General features: G+C 37.7%; 3 protein-coding genes across 3 annotated transcripts; all 3 read right to left on the bottom strand.

The window, feature by feature from the left end:
- Positions 1-8,910: 8,910 nt before the first annotated feature.
- On the bottom strand, positions 8,911-9,867 carry LOC139310515 (olfactory receptor 5J3-like). The gene has a single exon (XM_070934689.1). The coding sequence runs from the start codon at positions 9,865-9,867 to the stop codon at positions 8,911-8,913; it is 957 nt and encodes a 318-aa protein (XP_070790790.1).
- A 3,119-nt stretch (positions 9,868-12,986) lies between these two features.
- Positions 12,987-13,934, bottom strand: LOC139310505 (olfactory receptor 5J3-like). The gene is given in 1 exon segment (XM_070934677.1): positions 12,987-13,934. A coding segment is annotated over 1 exon segment (948 nt).
- A 2,921-nt stretch (positions 13,935-16,855) lies between these two features.
- On the bottom strand, positions 16,856-17,791 carry LOC139327407 (olfactory receptor 9G19-like). The gene has a single exon (XM_070957225.1). The coding sequence runs from the start codon at positions 17,789-17,791 to the stop codon at positions 16,856-16,858; it is 936 nt and encodes a 311-aa protein (XP_070813326.1).
- Between the last annotated feature and the right edge of the window lie 5,137 nt (positions 17,792-22,928).

Raw genomic sequence — 22,928 nt, 5'->3', positions numbered from 1 at the left:
GCCTCCTGAATCCCCGCTGATGGCTAGAGGGAAAAAACCTGTTTAAACTCTTGCCGCGGGGCTTCAAAGGGCCGCCCTACGTTAATTAGCTCGGCTTCCCCCTCTCAGCTGATTTGCACAGGGCTCTGCTCTTGCTAAATTGCTCAGTTTTTTTTTCCTCTTTGTGCAAAGCTCAAAACGAAACTGAAAGTAAAACAGGCTGTTGGCTTTGCGGTTTGCTTGCAACGTTGGAAAATTAGGCAGCAGATTTATTTTCCTTTTCCTCACCAAAAAAGGTAAGTGCAAACAATGGAAAATTATTTAGGGCAAAAGAGGAGAGTTCAAGATTTTAAAACACAAAAGAAAAAAAAGCTCTTTTTAACTAGGGAATTGTAATAATTGAGATATTATTAATTGTATACTGTGTTGAAAGCAGAAATGGTTAAGTTGTGGTTTGGAGGAATATATGGGGGAAATTATTTGGTTTATTATTATTGGTAAGTATAATTAATTGATTTGTAAGAAATTGGATTGCATGGAAATAATTGGAATATTCATGTTCATATTGATTAATATTCAAAAAAGATAGTTATATAACTAATTGATTTATATTAAAATGTTGAATTTGTATTAAACAACTGTATTACATAATTACATAATTAACCAATGTGAGGATGGATATAAAAATAGATGACAATGGGAAGGGGTATAAAATAGAATAGAAGGGAAAAATTGAATTTGATTAAGATTAGAGATGAGGATGAAGGGTAATATTGTTTTTTTAAAAAAATAGATGAGGAATAAATATGGCAAAAAGGAAATATAGAAATTGTAAATTTAATTGAAATGACTAAACACTGTTTAAATTTGTGAACCAGCCAAATATTCTGTTCAAAGAAAATACATTGTATGTATGTGTGTTTCTAATTATTGCTATTTGTTCATATTTGTTCTCTTTTATTCTTTAAAGTTTAACAATTCATTCTTTATCTTAATATCTTTATATTTGTTTGGGGTTGGCTTTCTTCCCTTTCATCTTTTTTATTGTACAGCAATCTTTCTCCTCAAACCTACCACCTCTCTTTGCTTTCCTTCTTACTTTCTCTTCCCCCCCCTCTTCTTCTCCTCCCTACTTCCTCTTCCTTTCTCCTTCTCCTCCTCTCTTCCTCCCTCTCTTAACCGTCACTCCTACTCTAATTTCCCTTCCCTTCCTTCATCCCTCTCAATTACTGTATCCTTTTATGCATATGGACTACTCAGAGGGCTGAAAAAGTTATTTTTGACTGGTCCTCGCACTTTTGACCAGTCCTCGAACTTACGACTGTCCTCACATTTTACATTTTTGCCCTATCTTGTCATCATGGTGAAGAGAAGCAGTTGTGAAATGAGTGACGTGGTTGTTAAGAATGCTGCACGGGCATAAATGTGAGGATGGTCATAAGTGTGAGGACCAGTCAAAAGTGTGAGGACCTGTCAGAAATGACTTTTTTCAGCCCTCTGGTTAGTCCTTTTGTGCATATGGACTACTCAGACGGCTGAAAAAGTTATTTTTGACTGGTCCTCGCACTTTTGACCAGTCCTCGAACTTACGACTGTCCTCACATTTTACATTTTTGCCCTATCTTGTCATCATGGTGAAGAGAAGCAGTTGTGAAATGAGTGACGTGGTTGTTAAGAATGCTGCACGGGCATAAATGTGAGGATGGTCATAAGTGTGAGGACCAGTCAAAAGTGTGAGGACCTGTCAGAAATGACTTTTTTCAGCCCTCTGGTTAGTTCTTTTGTGCATATGGACTACTCAGAGGGCTGAAAAAGTTATTTTTGACTGGTCCTCGCACTTTTGACCAGTCCTCGAACTTACGACTGTCCTCACATTTTACATTTTTGCCCTATCTTGTCATCATGGTGAAGAGAAGCAGTTGTGAAATGAGTGACATGGTTGTTAAGAATGCTGCACGGGCATAAATGTGAGGATGGTCATAAGTGTGAGGACCAGTCAAAAGTGTGAGGACCTGTCAGAAATGACTTTTTTCAGCCCTCTGGTTAGTCCTTTTGTGCATATGGACTACTCAGAGGGCTGAAAAAGTTATTTTTGACTGGTCCTCGCACTTTTGACTAGTCCTCGAACTTACGACTGTCCTCACATTTTACATTTTTGCCCTATCTTGTCATCATGGTGAAGAGAAGCAGTTGTGAAATGAGTGACATGGTTGTTAAGAATGCTGCACGGGCATAAATGTGAGGATGGTCATAAGTGTGAGGACCAGTCAAAAGTGTGAGGACCTGTCAGAAATGACTTTTTTCAGCCCTCTGGTTAGTCCTTTTGTGCATATGGACTACTCAGACGGCTGAAAAAGTTATTTTTGACTGGTCCTCGCATTTTTGACCAATCCTCGAACTTACGACTGTCCTCACATTTTACGTTTTTGCCCTATCTTGTCACCATGGTGAAGAGAAGCAGTTGTGAAATGAGTGACATGGTTGTTAAGAATGCTGCACGGGCATAAATGTGAGGATGGTCATAAGTGTGAGGACCAGTCAAAAGTGTGAGGACCTGTCAGAAATGACTTTCCAGCCCTCTGAGTAGTCCCTATACACATAGCCATGGCCACCCGGTCACATGACCAGCTAGCCACGCCCACCCAGTCACATGGCCTCCAAGCCACGCCCACACAATAAGCCACGCCCACAATGGTGTCCCTCTTACCAATGTTAAAATCTGTTCACCTTACCCTATACACATAGCCATGGCCACCCGGTCACATGACCAGCTAGCCACGCCCACCCAGTCACATGACCAGCTAGCCACGCCCACAAAATAAGCCACGCCCACAATGTCCCTCTTTACCAATGTTAAAATCTGGTCACCTTAGAAATGGGGCCTTTCAGGCCTCCGAGGGAGTGGGAAAGGCTGTTTTCGCCCTTCCCAGATAAATAGAGAGGATCTGGAGCCAGATAAGAAAGAAAAAAGGGCCTTCCCCACCCCACCAGGCCCTCCAGAGGCAGGAAACAGCCTGTTTCCCTACTTCTGGTGGGCCCAGAAGGCCCGAAAATCAGCTGGCCGGCACGTACATGCCCCCAGAGCTGAGCTGACGTGCCCACTAATATGGCTCCTCGTGCCACCTGTGGCACATATGTCATAGGTTCGCCATCACGGTGCTAATGTAACCTATAGGAATATTGAGATCGCATGCAGGAATGAAAACATGAGAAGAAAAATACAGTCTCAGAGAAGCTCTAAGCATTGCCAATTACAGTTGCTGAAGGCACTCACTGTCCCAGTTCATATTCACCAAGCTAGTTTTTACTAGGCAGCAACGTAAGGGCTGTTGGAGAAGACTGAGTCAGAGATGGTGTCTTGTGACAAAGCTTGCACAACTTACTCTTATTTAAAGTAAGGTGACCAGATTTTAACATTGGTAAAGAGGGACATTGTGGGCGTGGCTTATTTTGTGGGCGTGGCTAGCTGGTCATGTGACTGGGTGGGCGTGGCTAGCTGGTCATGTGACCGGGTGGCCATGGCTATGTGTATAGGGTAAGGTGAACAGATTTTAACATTGGTAAGAGGGACACCATTGTGGGCGTGGCTTATTGTGTGGGCGTGGCTTGGAGGCCATGTGACTGGGTGGGCGTGGCTAGCTGGTCATGTGACCCGGTGGCCATGGCTATGTGTATAGGGACTACTCAGAGGGCTGAAAAGTCATTTCTGACAGGTCCTCACACTTTTGACTGGTCCTCACACTTATGACCATCCTCACATTTATGCCCGTGCAGCATTCTTAACAACCATGTCACTCATTTCACAACTGCTTCTCTTCACCATGATGACAAGATAGGGCAAAAATGTAAAATGTGAGGACAGTCGTAAGTTCGAGGACTGGTCAAAAGTGTGAGGACCAGTCAAAAATAACTTTTTCAGCCCTCCGAGTAGTCCATATACACAAAAGGACTAACCAGAGGGCTGAAAAAAGTCATTTCTGACAGGTCCTCGCACTTTTGACTGGTCCTCACACTTATGACCATCCTCACATTTATCCCCGTGCAGCATTCTTAACAACCATGTCACTCATTTCACAACTGCTTCTCTTCACCATGATGACAATGTAAAATGTGAGGACAGTCGTAAGTTCGAGGACTGGTCAAAAGTGTGAGGACCAGTCAAAAATAACTTTTTCAGCCCTCTGAGTAATCCATATGCATAAAGGGATACAGTAATAGAGAGGGATGAAGGAAGGGAAGGGAAATTAGAGTAGGAGTGACAGTAAGAGGCGGAGGAAGAGAGGAGGAAAAGGAGAAAGGAAGAGGAAATAGGGAGGAGAAGAAGAGGGTGGGGGGAAGAGAAAGTAAGAAGGAAAGAAAAGAGAGAGGTGGTAGGTTTGAGGAGAAAGATTGCTGTACAATAAAAAAGATGAAAGGGAAGAAAGCCAACCCCAAACAAATATAAAGATATTAAGATAAAGAATGAATTGTTAAACTTTAAAGAATAAAAGAGAACAAATATGAATAAATAGCAATAATTAGAAACACACATACAAACATACAATGTATTTTCTTTGAACAGAATATTTGGCTGGTTCACAAATTTAAAGTGTTTAGTCATTTCAATTAAATTTACAATTTCTATATTTCCTTTTTGCCATATTTATTCCTCATCTATTTTTTAAAAAAACCAATATTACCCTTCATCCTCATCTCTAATCTTAATCAAATTCAATTTTTCCCTTCTATTCTATATTATACCCCTTCCCATTGTCATCTATTTTTATATCCATCCTCACATTGGTTAATTATGTAATTATGTAATACAGTTGTTTAATACAAATTCAACATTTTAATATAAATCAATTAGTTATATAACTATCTTTTTTGTATATTAATCAATATGAACATGAATATTCCAATTATTTCCATGCAATCCAATTTCTTACAAATCAATTAACTATATTTACCAATAATAATAAACCAAATAATTTCCCCCATATATTCCTCCAAACCACAACTTAACCATTTCTGCTTTCAACACAGTATACAATTAATAGTATCTCAATTATTACAATTCCCTAGTTAAAAAGAGCTTTTTTTTCTTTTGTGTTTTAAAATCTTGAATCTAAAATCTTGAATTTAAAATTTCTTTTGCCCTAAATAATTTCCCATTGTTTGCACCTACCTTTTTTGGTGAGTAAAAGGAAAATAAATCTAATTTTCCAACGTTGCAAGCAAACAGCAAAGCCAACAGCCTGTTTTATTTTCAGTTTCGTTTTGAGCTTGGTTTGCACAAAGAGAAAAAAACAACTGCTGAGCAATTTAGCAAGAGCAGAGCCCTGCGCAAATCAGCTGAGAGGGGGAAGCCGAGCTAATCAACGTAGGGCGGCCCTTTGAAGCCCCGCGGCAAGAGTTTAAACAGGTTTTTTCCCTCTAGCCATCAGTGGGGACTCAGGAGGCAGCCGGGACTCAGGAGGCAGAATGAAAAATCGGGACTTTTTTAAAATGCCGCGGGATGCGGGACAAATTGCTCAACAGCGGGACTGTCCCGCCAAAAGCGGGACGTCTGGTCACCTTAATTTAAAGTTACGGGTAGTCCTTGATTTACAACCACAATTGAACTCAAAATTTCTGTTGTTAAGTGAGACATTTGTTAAGTGGGTTTTGCCCCATTTTATGACCTTTCGGGTTACACTTTTGTTAAATAATTCATCACAGTTGTTCAATTAGTAACAAAGTGGTTAAGTGAATCTGGATTCCCTGTTGAATTTGTTTGTTAGATGGTCATAAAGGTTATCATATGACCATGGGATATTGCAGCCGTCATAAATATGAACCAGTTGCCAAGCATCTGAATTTTGATCACATGACCATGCGGATGCCACAATGATGATAAGTATGAAAAAGGGTCATAACTCACTTTTTTCAGGGCCATTGTAACTTCGAATAGTCACTAAATGAACTGTTGTAAGTCAAGGACTATCTGTATTCTCATTAACTTTTCATCTCCACTTCTCACCATAAGATAAGAATAATAGTAACAGTAATAATTTATTAAAGTTGATTCTTGTAACAGTTGAATGGAGCCTTTGCCTGCTGACATCATGACATTCTCTAATGTCCTCATGTTCTAAAATAATCCAAAGAACACTTTCCTGGAAAATGTGATTTTTAAGATGCCTTTTCCTGGAATAATAGCTATAGATCCCTTATTTTACAACAGATAAAAAAGAAAGAATTCTACCAATGTGTATTTTTCTTGCCTTGAAATCCACTTCTTGGACTTATCCTCCTTTTGCTATCCTTCCATCCATTTTTTCATATATTCCTCACTGTATTTTCACACCTTCCTGATCATTGACAACAGATGGCTCTCAACCTTAGGTGGGTGATCCTAACATCTTAGGGGAGAAAAATCTCCTTAAGGTTGGGATGGCTACCAAAAAGAACAGCTGGAATGGAGGAATCTTTAACTTTCCTTCCTTCCTTTTTTTTAATTTTTTTTTTATTATGACACATTAAGACAATACAAAACATACAACATTTATATACATAAACTCTTTTCACAGCTTTTTAACTTTCCTTCCTGGTTGGAATACCTAGTGCAGGGGGATTTTACAATTTGGGAGCTAACAAAGTTTTGACTTCTATATAAACATGTATTGGTGACCACATTGTTCCTGTGATATAGTTTTTCTAAATCTAAGCCAGTCCTGGGTGGTTAGCAAGCAAGCCCATGCATTGTGAACTGAATTCCAAGTAATCTTCAGTGGTAATCCTAAGTAAATGATATTATGGTAATATTTTATACAAATTAATGAGAGTTGAGTAACTGATGTTAGAACAGCCTGCTCTTGGAATAGTTGCATCTGATCCAGCAGCCAACTCTAGGCAAAAAATGCTCCTGGCCATGGCTTCCATTCTGAAGCAGGATTCTTGAAAAACCATCTCCTTTTTCAGTAGTGTAATACAATTCAGAAGTCTTTTGAAGCACCTGGAAGATTTCATTTCCCTGGTTCATGGAACACAGATTCTGCAGCACCTAAAATGCACTCAAGTCTCAAGATGAAGTGGCTGCAAGCAACAACTAAGCTGAGAGAGCACCAAGGATTCCAAAACTCAGCCCACTAGATTTCTGACAGGAACCCCTCCCCCATTTTTTATCTGATTAGGCCTGGTAATAGAGACCAGTCCATTACCTTTTCTCCAATCAGTCATAGTGGTGTATGGTCTTATTGGGGATCCAAAAGTTTAATTCCATTATCAAAAACCTTCCTGGATAGAATTTTGTTCTGAACTCTCCTGCTGTGTGTGTGTGTGTGTGAGAGAGAGAGAGAGAGAGGGAGGGAGGGGGGAGAGAGGGAGAGGGAGATGGGAGATGGGAGATAGGGAAGGAGGGGAAAAAAGAAAGCTATAAAACATTCTTTTGTTGAAGGAAGAAAAGAGCAACTTTTTCTCCATTCTTATCATTTTTATTACCATTTTAGCTTTTCTAAAAATGATTCCCATTTACTGGGTATTAAAAAGTACATAGGTGTCACTAAATGTATATCCCTATCCTGTTGCAAGAGTATATTAGCTGAAATCAAAGGAAGTATGGGTAAAATTCTGTAAGAACAATTACATTTATTTATTTATTTATTTATTTATTTATTTATTTATTTATTTATTTATTTATTTATTTTATTTTATTTTATTTTATTTTATTTTATTTTATTTTATTTTATTTTATTTCTATACCGCCCTTCTCCTGAAGGACTCAGGGCGGTGTACAGCCTGATTAAAAGGACAAGACAAAACAAAATTTAAAATTATTAAAATTATTAAATGATAGGCTCAATTTTATAACCCCAAATTTAAAATCCCATTTTAAAAACCAATTAAAATCTTTACATTGATAGCCCAGCCTGGCGGAACAACAAGGTTTGTTACATTCTGCTCTGGTAACCAAAATGAACATAACAATACTTCAGCATGGATGTTATCAGCAAAAATATGAAATGGCTAAGAAATTATTTGAAATACATCGTGACTGGCCTGTGACTTTGCCACTAACCATATGGTAACCCTTGTGTGGAAATCTGAGTGACCAGAGTGGGGAATTTCAATGAAGAGTGATATATATATACATAAATAATACATAGAGTGATATTTCAATGCATGTCCCTGTTGAACAAAGGTCTGTGGGCAGGGGTGAGTTCTACTTACTTTTATTACCGGTTCGCAATGGGAGCGCGTCTCTGTGCATGCGCAGATTGTCAATTATGACATCCGGTGGGTGGGCGGAGCCTCCTGCCGCTTTTACTACTGGTTCTAAAGAACTGGACAGAACTGGGAGCAACCCACTACTGTCTGTGGGCACTAAATCACTGGGATTACTTGGGTGGGAAGGCTGCAATTTAGGATTTTGCATGAAGCAGCCACTGAATGGTTCTTGAAAGAAAATGCATAACTAGACATCAGATAAAATCATCTAGGCCATCATTGAATATACTCTATTACTAAAAGAAATAAGAGATTTATATCACATAAATTGAAGCAGCATTTATTGAGTCAAAATATCAGAGGAGACAGGCTAGTTCAGACTTTGGTTGAAACCATTTTTCTTTAACATGGATGTTTAAAATTACAGTCTTTATGATTACAAAACAATCCCAGTTTGGTTTTAAATATGTATTATATATTTATATTACATTATACATATGTCACCATCTTTAACATTTAGCAATTAGATTCCATTAATTGGTTTTATGAAAAATATAATATCTTGGATAAATATTTAAATATGAACATTTTTGTTGTCAAAATATCGGAGCTAAATTGCAATAGTCCCTGAAATGATAGTAAAACTAATTCAGTCAAGTAGTTTTCCAAGCAGAAATGTGTCAGATAACCATACTGTTAATATACACATATTTGCTTCTATATTTCTATATTTTACTGGTGTTTTCACGGTATTCGGTTTTTGGTATAAAAAAGGACACATTTTTTCCCCCCCAGCATTTTTCTGAAGGCAACCTTTACATCCTGGTTCCTTAGGCTGTAGATTAAGGGATTGATCATTGGAGTCACTACAAGATACAACACAGAAGCTATTTGATTGATGTAGATAGACTTGGTAGGTTGTGATTGTGCATACACAAAGCCAGCACATCCGTAGAAAACAGTGATGATCATGAGGTGAGATATACATGTGGAGAAGGCTTTCTTCCGAGATTTGGCAGAGTGCATCTTTAAAATAGTAATCAGGATACAAATGTAGGATGTGAGAACAATGAGCATTGTTGTTATTAAAGTGAAGCCAATAAATATAAATTTCAACAGATTATTTAAACTGATATCTGTACAGGCAAGTTGTAATAGTGCAGGACCCTCACAGACAAAATTCTTAATGATGTTTGGTCCACAAAAGAACAACTGAGATGCAGGAATGATATGAAGTAAACCATGTACAACCCCAGTAATGTAGGAAACGACTACTAGTTGGACACATTTTATTTGGGACATGGTGACCAAGTAAAGTAGAGGGTGACAGATGGCCACATAGCGGTCATAGGCCATGATAGCTAGGAGGAAATACTCTGCAGTGGAAAATACACCATAAAAGTAAAGTTGAGTAAAACAACCTGCAAAAGAAATAACCTTTTTCTCTTTTACAAGATGGCATAGGAAGTTTGGGGTGATAGCTGATGAACAGCAGATATCCACAAATGATACATGACTGAGGAAAAAGTACATTGGTGTGTGGAGTTGAGGACTGATCCAGATTAAGACAATCATGCCCACATTCCCTAACAGGGTAATAGCATAAAGAGTAAAAAATATCATAAAGAGGATGAGTTGCAACTGTGGATCATCAGTCAATCCAGTGAGTATGAATTCTGTCACCTGTGTTCTGTTTCCCATTGAATCATAGAAACACTTTGGAAACTGAAACAATGAAGTAATCAGAATTATATGCTATTTGACCAGTGGAAAAATGCAAACAAGAATAAGATATTCATGATGAGAAATGCACTATGGTTTCAATCAAAATAAAATTGCACCTGATTAAAATGTAACCTACGACTCATCACCCAAGGTGGATGCACGAAAGGGATGACAATATATTATATAACATCCTTCATCTCATGCTTGATCAAATGTACAAATTATTGACGTGCTGAAAGAACACATGGACCAAGAATGAAAAGCCACCTTCAAATGATGTGACAATAGCATTAATTTTCTTCCTAAATATAATTAAAGAATAATCATATGGAATACAGTAAGAGGTAGGAAGATAGTTTGTGATCTAAAATCTTCAAAGGGTGAGATAAGACAGTTTTGTCTTTGAGAGAAGAGGAAACTTGAAATACTTAAAATGTAGGACTGTAAATCTACATGTTATTGTTATATTCCTCAAATATCTGGTAAGCAATAAAAAAGAGGATGTCCTCTTCTCAGTTGCTCCTGAATGTTGGTGGAGCAACTTTATCAGATTGTACCTGATAAATGCTAAATAATCATTTATCACTAGTTTCAACTAGAATTAGTGTAAAAACAATAGTTTCTCCATCTTTAATACAGAACAATTTCAAAATTCTCACCCTATTCTGATAAAAACCAAAAGACCTCAAACAGGCTAAACTTACCTATTTACTCTGATCTCAGTGACATCAACAATAGATTAAAGCATTCCTTCTTTCCTGAATGCAGGTGGATTGCTTCAATATGAAGTGAGTTAGGAAGTTCTGTGATGAAATGCAGATATCTCCCAGCTCCAAGATCCAGGTCTTCTTAATTTGGTCACAGCATTTCCTCGGCTGTCTTTTGGTCTGTGCAGGAAATCTTATTTCTAGTGGGAAAACTTGCCAGTCCCTAAGTAGTTCCGAACTTAGACAAATGCTTTCTATTAATTCCTATTATCAGAAATGGGAACTGCACTGCAATTTTTCAATGTTTAATTAATAAACTCCCTTGAAAATTTTAGTTCACTTTTGAGAAGTTGAAATTCACTTGAAATAGTTAATATGACTCAGTTGAGTGTGGAAATTAATATCTAGAACTTTCCTTATATGACATAACCATTTCAACCGCTGTTCTATACTATTGTATATATTTATTTTTATTTGCTTGTTTCTTAGTATCTATCAAGTGTTCTAATGTAAATATGAATGGCCATACAGTAAATTAATGATGGAGTATCCTATTGATGAAGAAATTTGTTTTTGAAGGGAGAGGATGTTGATAAATTTATGTTTCTACAGCTGAAGGAAGGGAAGAGAAGGAGGAAGGAAGGAAGGAAGGAAGGAAGGAAGGAAGGAAGGAAGGAAGGAAGGAAGGAAGGAAGGAAGGGTAAAGTCACTTTTCCTGCTTCATACTCACCAAGTTTGTTTCACTAGGCAGCAATGTAAGATCTGTTGGGGAAGACTGAGTGTTTGGAACAATGATTGCATGCAGGGGTGGTGAGATGGTGACAATGCTTACTCCTGTGCTGATACCTGACTCTTAGAGTTATTCTCATTACGTTGTCATCTCTACTTCTTACCACACGATAAGAATAATAGTAAAGGTAATAGTTTATTAAAGTTGATCCTTGTAATGGTTGAATGAGACGTTGCCTGATGACATCATGAAATTCCCTAATGTCCTCATGTTCCAAGATAATCCAAATAACACTTGCTAAGTCAGCAGGGTTTTTAAGGAAACTTAAATAAATAAAAATATAAAAGAAAGATAAAGTAAAAAAGAAAGAACTCTATAATTTATGTCCTTCTATCCTTTCATTTTCCCACCCATTATACTTTTATTCATGAACTCCTTCACCATAGTTTCACACCTTCCTGACCGTTGATGCTGGATGTCTCTCAACCTAAAGAGGCTGATCCTAAAATGAAGGGGGAGATATGTATGGTCCTATTGTAGATTCAGAATTTTAATTTCACTGGCAAGAACCTTCCTGGGTAGAATTTTGTTCTGAACCGGTTGTGGGGATGGGAGACATGGGGGAGGGTGTGATTGTCATTGAATTTATACTCCTACCCTGTTGCAACAGTCCATTAACTGAGGTAAAAGGCACATCGTAGTATAAGTAAAATTCTGGAAGAATAATCAAATTCTGCTCTTGTAACCATAATGAACAAAATAATCCTTCTGCATATTACTGAATCTTATTAGCATAAATATGAAATGAGTAAGAAATATTTTTCAATTCTTTTAGTTTGGCCCATGATATTGAAATTTAACATATGGTGACACTTGTGTGCCCATCTGAGTGACCAGCGTGGGGAATTTCAGTCAAGAAACACAGCACACAATGACACAATAGCAGTTTCCATGTTGTCATCTTTTATTTAGTGTGATAATTGAATGCACTCTTGTTGCACAAATGTCTGTAGGCACAAAGTCACTGGGTGAAAAGACTGCAAAATTTAGGATTTTGCATGAAGCAGCCACTGAGTTGACCTTGAAAGAAAATCCACAACTAGCCATAAGACAGAATCTAGACCACCTGTGTGTAGACTTTATTACAAAAAGCAACAAGTGATTTATGTCACATTAATTATTGAGTCGGAATATCACAAGAGACAGACTATTTTGGTTGAAATGTTTTTTTTTAACGTAGAGGTTTAAAATCACAATCATTCTCTTTGTGATTCAAAAGAATCCCATACCATAGCTCAGGTTTTTAAATAATACACCATTCTATATTATTTGTGTGTGTGTGTGTGTGTGTGTGTGTGTGTGTGTGTGTCTCCATCTTTATATTTTTTGACCTGAGGAATCTCACTGGGGTTTCATCATTAACATTTAGAAATTAGATCACATTAAGAAAATGACAATAACTTGGTGAATTTTTAAAATGTGAAAGTAGATTTTGCTCTCACAATATTTCTTGGCTAAATACCAATGGTCCCTTATAATTGAAAGCAAAACAATTCAATCAAGTAACCTCCCAAGGGGAAATATATCAGATAACCATCCTGTTAATATACAAGTATTTCCTCCTATATTTCTACATGTTACTGGAGTTCTAAGGGTATTCAGGTTTTGGTATAAAAAGGAACACAACATTTTTTCCCAATAATTTTTCTAAAGGCAACCTTTATCTCCTGGTTCCTCAAGCTGTAGATTAAGGGGTTGATCATTGGAGTCATTACTAGATATAATATACAAGCTACTTGATTGATGTAGTGAGACTTGCTCGGTTGTGATTGTGCATATGCAAAAGCACCACATCCGTAAAAAATAGTGATGACCATGAGGTGAGATGTACATGTGGAAAAGGCTTTCCTCCGAGCCTTGGCAGAGCGCATCTTTAAAATGGTGATCAGGATATAAGTGTAGGATGTGAGAATAGCCACATTCGTTGTTATTATAGTAAAGCCAATAAATATAAATTTCAACAGATTATTTAAACTGATATCTGAACAGGCAAGTTGTAGTAGTGCAGGACCCTCACAGAAAAAATTCTTAATGATGTTTGGTCCACAGAAGAACAACTGAGATGCAGGAATGATATGCACTAAACCATGTACAAACCCAGTAATGTAGGAAACGACTACTAGTTGGACACATTTTATTTGGGACACGGTGACCAAGTAGAGTAGAGGGTGACAGATGGCCACATAGCGGTCATAGGCCATGATAGCTAGGAGGAAACACTCTGCAGTGGAAAATAGGGCATAAAAGTAAAGTTGAGTAAAACAACCTGCAAGGGAAATAACTTTCTTCTCTGTTAACAGATGGCATAGGAACTTTGGGGTGATAGCTGATGAACAGCAGATATCCAAGAATGATAAGTGAGTGAGGAAAAACTACATTGGTGTGTGGAGTTGAGGACTGAGCCTGATAAAGAAAATCATGCTCACATTCCCCACTAGGGTGATGGTATAAGCAGCAAAAAATATCACAAAGAGGATGAGCTGCAACTGTGGATCATCAGTCAACCCTGTGAGTATCAGTTCTGTCACCCATGTGGTATTTTCCATTGAGTCGTAGAAACACTGTGGAAACTTGAAGAATGCAGCAATCAGAGTTATATACTATCTGACTAGTGGGAAGATGCAAAGAAAAATAAAAGATATTCATGATGAGAAATGAGTTATGATTTCAATCAAAAAAAATTTGAACCAGATTAAAATGTAGCAGAAAGGTCATCACCACAAAGTGGATATATATGATAAAACCCCAATGGCCAGAACAGGCTAAACTTACCCATTTACTCTGATCTCAGTGACATCTACAATAGTTTAAAGCATTCCTTCTTTTCTGGTTGTAAGTGGGTTTCTTCTATATGAAATGAGTTAGGAAATTCTTTGCATCTGGGGAGAAATACAGACATCTTCCAGCTCTAGGCTCCAGGTCTGCTTAATTTGGTCACAGCATTTCCTCAGCTGCCTTTTGGTTTATGCAAGAGATCTTAATTCTTTTGGGGAAAACTTGCTATTACCTAAGTAGTTCTGATTTTGAACAAATGGTTTCTATTAACTCCCATTAAAAGAAATGGGAACTGCACTACAACTTTACAATGTTTAATTACCGAGTCTTCTTTATAATTTTAACTTACTTTTGAGAAGTTGAAATACATTTGAAATAATAACTATGACTCCCAAAGGGGCGCAAATGATGAGCTGTGATTTTCTTTATATGACACAGCTATTTCATCCATGGTGTTATTTATTTATTTATTTATTTATTTATTTATTTATTTATTTATTTATTTATTTATTTATTTATTTATTTATTTATTTATTTATTTTATTGAATTTGTATACTGCCCTACTCCCAAAGGACTCAGGGCGGTGAACAGCCATAGAATAAAACATATAAATACAAAATTTAAAATAGATTAAAATGAATTAAATAATTTGGCTGAACAAATTTAAAACCCCAATAATTTAAAACCAGATTTAAAATTTCCATTTAAAAGGGGAAAGACTTAGGTCAGGCCGGCTTGATGAAATAGGAAAGTCTTGAGCGCGCGACGGAAGGTACACAGATCCAGGATCCTCCGTATCTCCGGGGGGAGCTCGTTCCAGATAGTAGGTGCCCCCACAGAGAAGGCTCTCTCCCTGGGGGCCGCTAGTCAACATTGTTTGGCCGATGGCACCCGGAGGAGCCCCTCTCTGTGGGAGCGTACTGGTCGGTGGCAGGCTATTGGTGGTAGCAGGCGGTCCCGTAAATAACCAGGTCCTAAGCCATGGAGCGCTCTAAAGGTGATAACCAAAACCTTGAAGCGCACTCGGAAGACCACCGGGAGCCAGTGCAGCTCGCGCAGGAGAGGTGTTACATGGGAGCGCCACGTCGCTCCCATCACTACCCGCGTGGCTGCACTCTGCGCCAGTTGGAGTCTCCGAGTGCTCCTCAAGGGGAGCCCCATGTAGAGAGCGTTACAATAGTCCAGACGGGAGGTGACGAGGCCATGAGTGACCGTGCATAAGGAGTCCCGATCTAGAAAGGGACGCAACTGGCGAATCAGGCGAACCTGATTTATTAGTGATTATATATATAGCAACCCAACAAGACAGACACAGACTTCAGAGGATAATTAGAACTGCAGAAAAAACAATTGCTACCAATCTGCCTTCCATTGAGGACCTGTATACTGCACAAGTCAAAAAGAGGGCTGTGAAAATATTTACAGACCCCTCGCATCCTGGACATAAACTGTTTCAACTCCTACCCTCAAAACGACGCTATAGAGCACTGCACACCAGAACAACTAGACACAAGAACAATTTTTTTCCTGAATGCCATCACTCTGCTAAACAAATAATTCCCTCAACACTGTCAAACTATTTACTAAGTCTGCACTACTATTAATCTTCTCATCGTTCCCATCACCCATCTCCTTCCACTTATGACTGTATGACTGTAATTTTGTTGCTTGTATCCTTACGATTTATATTGATATTGTTTCCTGATTGCTTATTTGTACCCTATGACTATCATTAAGTGTTGTACCTTATGATTCTTGATGAACGTATCTTTTCTTTTATGTACACTGAGAGCATATGCACCAAGACAAATTCCTTGTGTGCCCACTCACACTTGGCCAATAAAAAATTCTATTCTGTTCTATTCTATATTCAGTACTCATTTGTATTTATACTCATTTGTCTTGAATGTATCATGTATTATGAACTGTTGTATGAGTAGTCATATATTAATGATGGAGTGAATACCTGAGATGGCTCAAGGCAGTCCATTAATGAAGAAGTTTTTGGGGGAAGGGGGGTGTTGATACATTTCATTTCCTACAGCAAGTGGAATTAGTTGCCTCTAACCAAACCCACAAAATATGGAAACTTCACTGATTCGATCTGGGAAGGACAGCAGAAATATACCAAAGATTGTGAATAGAGGCGAAAGCTCCATTGGCTTCTATACCAAGTCTTTTTGGAAAGCTCATGAACTAGGTGGGAACTTCATTACTTTGAAAATATCACATAGAATGATGAACTACATACTATTAGGTTCCCAAATGAACTCTACTGAAATACATACTTAGCCTGGCCAGCAAGGCAATGTTGGAATGAGTATTGATGAAAGAATTGAAAACATAAAGTTTTTATTGTAGAATATTAACCTGGGTAAAACTACATTTGCCTCTATGTGTCTTGTGAATAATAATTATGGCTGAAAATCTCCTCAAAGTTTGTTTGTTTGTTTGTTTGTTAAGGTTTGAAAGAAATATGTTCTATGTGAGAACAACTTATTTGGAAAATAAATAAATAAAAGAAAAACAGAAAAAAGGAAAAGAAAAAGCAATTTATGTAAAAGAAATCATTCTTACAGGGACATTTTGTAAAAGATTATCTGATAATAAATCTGTATGTAAATGCAGCCTAAACTATAGTAATATTTTCAGGGTAATAAAGTACAAGCACATGTTTTCATTCATATTTACTTAGGGTATCTTCCACTTCTTTGCTTTCTTTTTAAAAGATTTCTTTACCTCCTCATTCCTGAGACTATAGATGAGAGGATTGATCATAGGGATCACAACTGTATAGAAGACAGATACAACTTTGTCTCTCTTCAAAGCATAGCTGGAACTTGGGCGTGAGTAGATGAAGAGGATGGAGCCATAATACAAAGTGACAGCAGTTAAGTGAGAGGCACAGGTTGAGAAGGCCTTCAGTCTCCCTTCAGCGGAACGTATCTTCAAGATGGCTGCCAGGATGAGGACATATGAAGCAAGAATAAGTGCCAGGGGTATAATTACATTAGAGATAAGAATGAAGAACAGCACTGATTGGTAGCTCTCAGGCACATTACAAGAAAGTTTGACTAATGGAGGTAGGTCACAGAAGAAGTCATCAATTACATTTCCATTACAGAAGCTCAACGTGAAGGTTTTGATAGTTATTATTGTAGCATTGATAAAACCACTGAGATATGAGAGTGTCACCAGTCCTGTGCATAACTTTCTGGACATATGAGTGGCATACAGCAGTGGGTTTGTAATGGCCATGTATCGGTCATAGGCCATGGCTGCAAGAAGATAGCATTCACTGTAGGCAAGGCCAGCAGAGAAGAAGAACTGAGCAGCACAACCTCCAAAGGAAATGCTCTTGTCTTCAGAGATGCTATTTACCAGGATCTTTGGGGAATAGACAGAGGAATACCAGAGATCCAGGAAAGATAAGTTTCCAATGAAAAAATACATAGGTGTATGGAGGTTTGGGCTGCCACAGATAAGTGCCATTAATGTAATGTTTCCTGTGAGGCTGGCTATATATATTAATAGAAATGTTACAAATAGAATCAGTTGTAGATTTTGGTTATCTGTGAATCCCAAAAGAAAAAAATTCATCACCGTAGTGTGATTTTCTTTCTCCATGAAATATTAGGATTAACTGTTAAAAAAAAATATGCTGCAGTTATTTCATTAGATTAGCATAAATTCTCCAAGTATTATACTTCAGATACTTTAACATGTAAATTTCAAAAATTAATCATTTTCCTTAAAAACTCACACAAAAATGTTGGGAAAAAATACACTTTTGTTTGTTTATGTCCTAAAAATGCAATTAGTATTTGGATAAGGAAAAATAGAAAACTTCAGTTTCTTCTGTTTCTGTTTAGTGGAACTTACTTTCTTTTCAACAACTGGTACATTTTTTCTCTTCAGGATTCTTGATGTTTGACATTTCAGTGGTAGGAACTTTGGAGGTGAATGAACATGTCATACTAGAATTCACCATAATGCAGGCATAGACAAGTAAACAAAGTCAGATTAGTGTTTTAGACTTTAACAGAATTGACTTCCACAAAGTAAGAGAGAATAGAAAGGTTTCCATGGATGGAAATTCTAGAGGGAAAAACTGTTTAGCCTGGCTGGGAAACTCTGAAAAATGAGACAATAAAGGCCCAAACAAAAACAATACATCAGAATGAGGGAGGGAGGGAGAGAGAGAAAGGAGAGGGGGGGGAGAGGGGGAGGGGGAGGGAGGGAGAGAGACAGAGAGAGCGACTCTGACAAACTGAGGAACAAAAAAGAAAAGTATAAAAATGGGAAGAGGGGTGTTAGCCCGAATCTGAAAGGACAGAGTCAGGAAGGCTAAAGCACAGAATGAACTAAGACTTGCAACAAATGTCAAAAATAACAAAAAGGTTTTTTCCCCAAATATGTAAAGAACAAGAAGAAAGTCAAGGAAATGTTCATTCCATTAAGGAAAGAAGATAACAAGAAGGTGATGGGCAGCAGGGAGATGGCAGAACTCTTTCTTTGCACCTATCTTCATGTAAAAGGAAAAATAGTCCAACCAGCATTGTGGAAGACAGAATAAAAATGCAGGTCAAAATAGGCAAGGAATTGGTAAGATAACACCTATCTGTTTTAAATGAGTTCAAACTCCTGGACAAGATGGTTTACATCCCTGGGTACTTAGGGAGCTAGCAGATGTGAGATACCACTGAATATAATCTTACAGAGTTCCTGGAACATGGGACACAGAGAGCTGGAAAAGAGCTGATGGCAGTTCCTATCTTCAAAAAGGGGTAAAAGAGGATCCAGAAAACCTCAGGATAATCATGTTAACATCATTACTTGGGAAAACCCTAAAAAAGTAAGCAGTGGATTGGTCAAGAAATAAGGTGATTACTAGAAGCCACATGAGTTTGTTAAAAACAGATCATGACAGACAAACCCAGGGGTGAAATCCAGAAGGTTCTAACAGGTTCTGGAGAACCGGTAGCAGAAATTTTGAGTAGTTCAGAGAATCAGCAAATACCACCTCTGACTGGCCCCAGAGTAGGGTGGGAATGAAGATTTTGCAATATCCTTCCCCTGCCATGCCCATCAAACCACGCCCACAGAACCAGTAGGGAAAAATTTTGAATTTCACCCCTGAACAAACCTTATTGCCTTCTTTGATAAAGTGAATAAATGAATGGACCAAGGAAATGCTGTGGATATAATAGACTTCAGTAAGGCATTTGTCAAAGTAGACCACAGCCTACTTTTTGGTAAGACAGAACAATGTGGGGTAGACAAATCCACCACCAGATGGATTTGCAGATGGCTGACCAACCACACTCACTGTGTACTCCTCAATGGAACTACATCTACATGGAGGGAAGCATGCAGTGGGGTACCTCAAGGTTCTGTCTTGGGTCCAGTGCTCTTCAACATCTTCATAAATGACCTAGATAGGGGAATTAAAGGGGTGCTCATCCTATTTGGGGATGACACAAGAGGGGGGGGGAATTGCTAATACTTTGGAAAATAGTCTCAAGATTCAGCAGGATCTTGACTGAGTTGAACTTTGGGCCCTATTTAACAAGATGCAATTCAGTGGTGAGAAAAGTAAGGTCCTGCAATTAGGAAAAACCACATGCACAGATACAGGATAGGAAGTACCTAGCTAAAAAGTAGTGCCTATGAAAGGATCTAGGTGCCCTGGTGACCTAAGTCAGCAGTGTGCTTCAGCTGCAAAAAAAAAAAAAAAGTCAGTACTGTCCTAGGCTGCATCAACAGAGGGATAGTACCAAGATCACAAGAAGTGATAGTACTGTTCTACACCACACTGGTGAGGTTGCCTTTGGAATACTACAAGCAGTTCAAGCCGCCATTATACAAAAAAAGATACTGAAGCTTTAGAAAGTATGCAAAGAAGAACAACAAATATGAGGGGACTGGAAGCTAAATCATATGATGAACAGCTAAGGGAACTAGGTATCTTTAGCCAAATGAAGATAGACTTAAGGGTGACAAGGCTGCAGTCTTCCAATACATGAAGGGCTAACACAGGCAAGAGGTATAAATTTACTCTCCATAGCATTTGAGGACAGGACAAGAAGCAATGGGAAAGCTCATCAGAGGGAGATCCAACCTGGAAATGAGGAATTTTCTGACAATGAAAATAATTAATCAATGGAACAGCTGGCCTCCTGGAGTTGTGGGTGCTCCATTGCTGGATGTTTTGAAGAAAAGATTGGACAATCATTTTTCCAGGATGGTATAAATTAAAGACTCCTGACATAGTCAACCAGTTTCTAGCCTGGTCCCTAACCACTATACCAGGGGTGAAATCCAGCAGATTCTGACAGGTTCTGGAGAACCGGTAGCAGAAATTTTGAGCAGTTCGCAGAACTGGTAGCGGAAATTTTGAGTAGTTCAGAGAACTGGCAAATACCACCTCTGGCTGGCCTCAGAGTGGGGTGGGAATGGAGATTTTGCAATATCCTTCCCCCAGGAGTGGGGAGGGAATGGGGATTTTGCAGTATCCTTCCCCTGCCATGCCCACCAAGCCACACCACACCCACCAAGCCACGCCCACAGAACCAGTAGTAAAAAAAATTGGATTTCACCACTGCACTATACCAAACTGGTTCTGTACTCTGTACTCTTTGCTTAGTGTTGAACAATTTGCTAAACAGTCCATTAATTCTCATGCATGCTTCCCTTTCCTTCCATCATAAACTGCTCTTATTGAGCAATCACATTTCAACTCCATATTGACTCAAAATATTTCTTAATCAAGGTCTATTCACTGTATCCTATGGTTTCCTTAAATCAGCTAAAACCTACATTACACTTTCTTTCTTTTTTTTTTTTTACATTGATACTCTTCTCATTGACCTGGTTTAAACACTCTTTCTCTTCTCTTACATAAAACTGCACTGTTCTGCCCAAAATTGCTCATGGTCCAAATTTGCTCATGGCCATCTTTTGCACCCATATAAACCAAAACCCTAAAAAAATGAACAGACTAATTTCCAAGTAGTGTTTGCTTTCACTTATGCAGCTTTGCTCTTTGCATTGGGGAGAAATGATAGCGTTCTTCCAGTTATCAGGAACAGGTGCAGTCTTTACTTTACATACACAGTAAACTCAGCCATAGAGTTATAATCACAACTCAGCCACTCTATAAGTAACCCAAAATCCATCACGGGATATTTTCTAGTTACACCATCCTTACAGCATTTATGACTTTTTTTTTCATCTATAGTTCTCAAACAGTAATGTTTATATAAAGTGTTTCAGTCCCACTTTTTAGTATATTATTATCTTTTCTATACAAATGCCTAAAGTACTCCTTCCAGCCTTCACTTGCTTCTATTTCACTCAAAATCATTGTATGACATTGTATGAAAATTGTATGACTGTATGAAAATAATTATTTTTTATATTCTTTTGATTAGAGGTGGAATCCTCGTTTAGCCTTCTTCCCTCCCTCCTTTTAAATGTCATGAAATTATTTCTGCATTTTCTCTATCTTTTTTTTTATTGCAAAAGTTTTACAATTACATTTTCACCCCTTTTTCCCCCCCCACCACCCACCCCAAACTTCCCAACCTCCCTAACCCTCCCTAACCCTCCCCTCCCCCCAGACTTCCCTATATTATACTCATATCTAGTAAAAATAAATAAAAAAAACCCTTAATATAAAACTTGTGTAAAAACTTGAACCCCTCCCTCCCCTTTATAATTTTTCTTTTTACCCTCATTACATTAAAATATTTCTAATACATTATTTTCAAATAAAAGCTATTTGATACTTTCTAGTTTGATATTTGTTCTGAACATATTCTATCCACTTTTTCCATTCATTTTCTCTATCTTTTTGATCTTAGCCATTATTTGCTCACTTTAAATATTTCCTTTGCAATCATCAAAAAGACAATATTTTTCTTTTATGCCCATTTCTTATGGCAAGTATTCGGATTTGTTCCTAGGTCTCAGATGGTCTACTTTTCCTGTATTCTCTTCATTCAGTGCTGTACATCCATTCATGTAACCTAATGGAATAATTTTTCCCTGGACTGCATTTATTAAGAAGATTGTACAACTTCCCCAAATCTCATCTTTGGTTTTCCCATTACTACCATTTATTGGAGCCAAATATTTAACTGGTGTCAACCTGTGGATTTCTATACTCTTACACTCTCACAGAAACCTAGATAATACAAATTCATATATTCTGGAATAAATTATAGTTCTTTCATTTATACTTAAATACATAATTTCACTTCTATCCCTGTGAATTTCAACTTTATTCCACAATATAAGTCTACTCTCCCTCAGATACATTACATCCTTTTTCTTTCTCTTAATTTCATAGACTTATAAAATATCTATTTTCTTTTTAAAATTTTATTTGTTAACTCATAGCATTTAATATTCACTCCTCTAACAAACCTGTAGTCATATAAAGAAGTGTGAAGATAGGTTGCTTTTCCTTCTTTCTTCCCTGTTTAGAATCAAGCTGGATCTGTTAGAAGATCAGCCTCTTCAACAAAAACCAGTGTGGATTTTTGATGGTACTTCTGATATGGTGCAGCAATTGTGCTTGTAGATTCTGGAATTATATACATTCAGAACATCAAATTCTTATGCTTCCTGAACCCAGAACTAATTTGTCAAATGAAGTTCAGGAAAAAAATTCTACATGGACCCAATTACATTAGAAATACTGTTTGGAAAATGCTGAGGGATATTTATTTAGAAGATCATATTGTCTCTCAAGAATACC

This window comes from Pituophis catenifer, unplaced genomic scaffold (genome assembly GCF_029215685.1).
Source record: "Pituophis catenifer annectens isolate HBS135680 unplaced genomic scaffold, rPitCat1.0.hap2 SCAF_1, whole genome shotgun sequence".
In the NCBI taxonomy this organism is placed as follows: domain Eukaryota; kingdom Metazoa; phylum Chordata; class Lepidosauria; order Squamata; family Colubridae; genus Pituophis; species Pituophis catenifer.
Note: the sequence above shows the minus strand (reverse complement) of the source record. Positions and strands in the feature narration are given on the sequence as shown.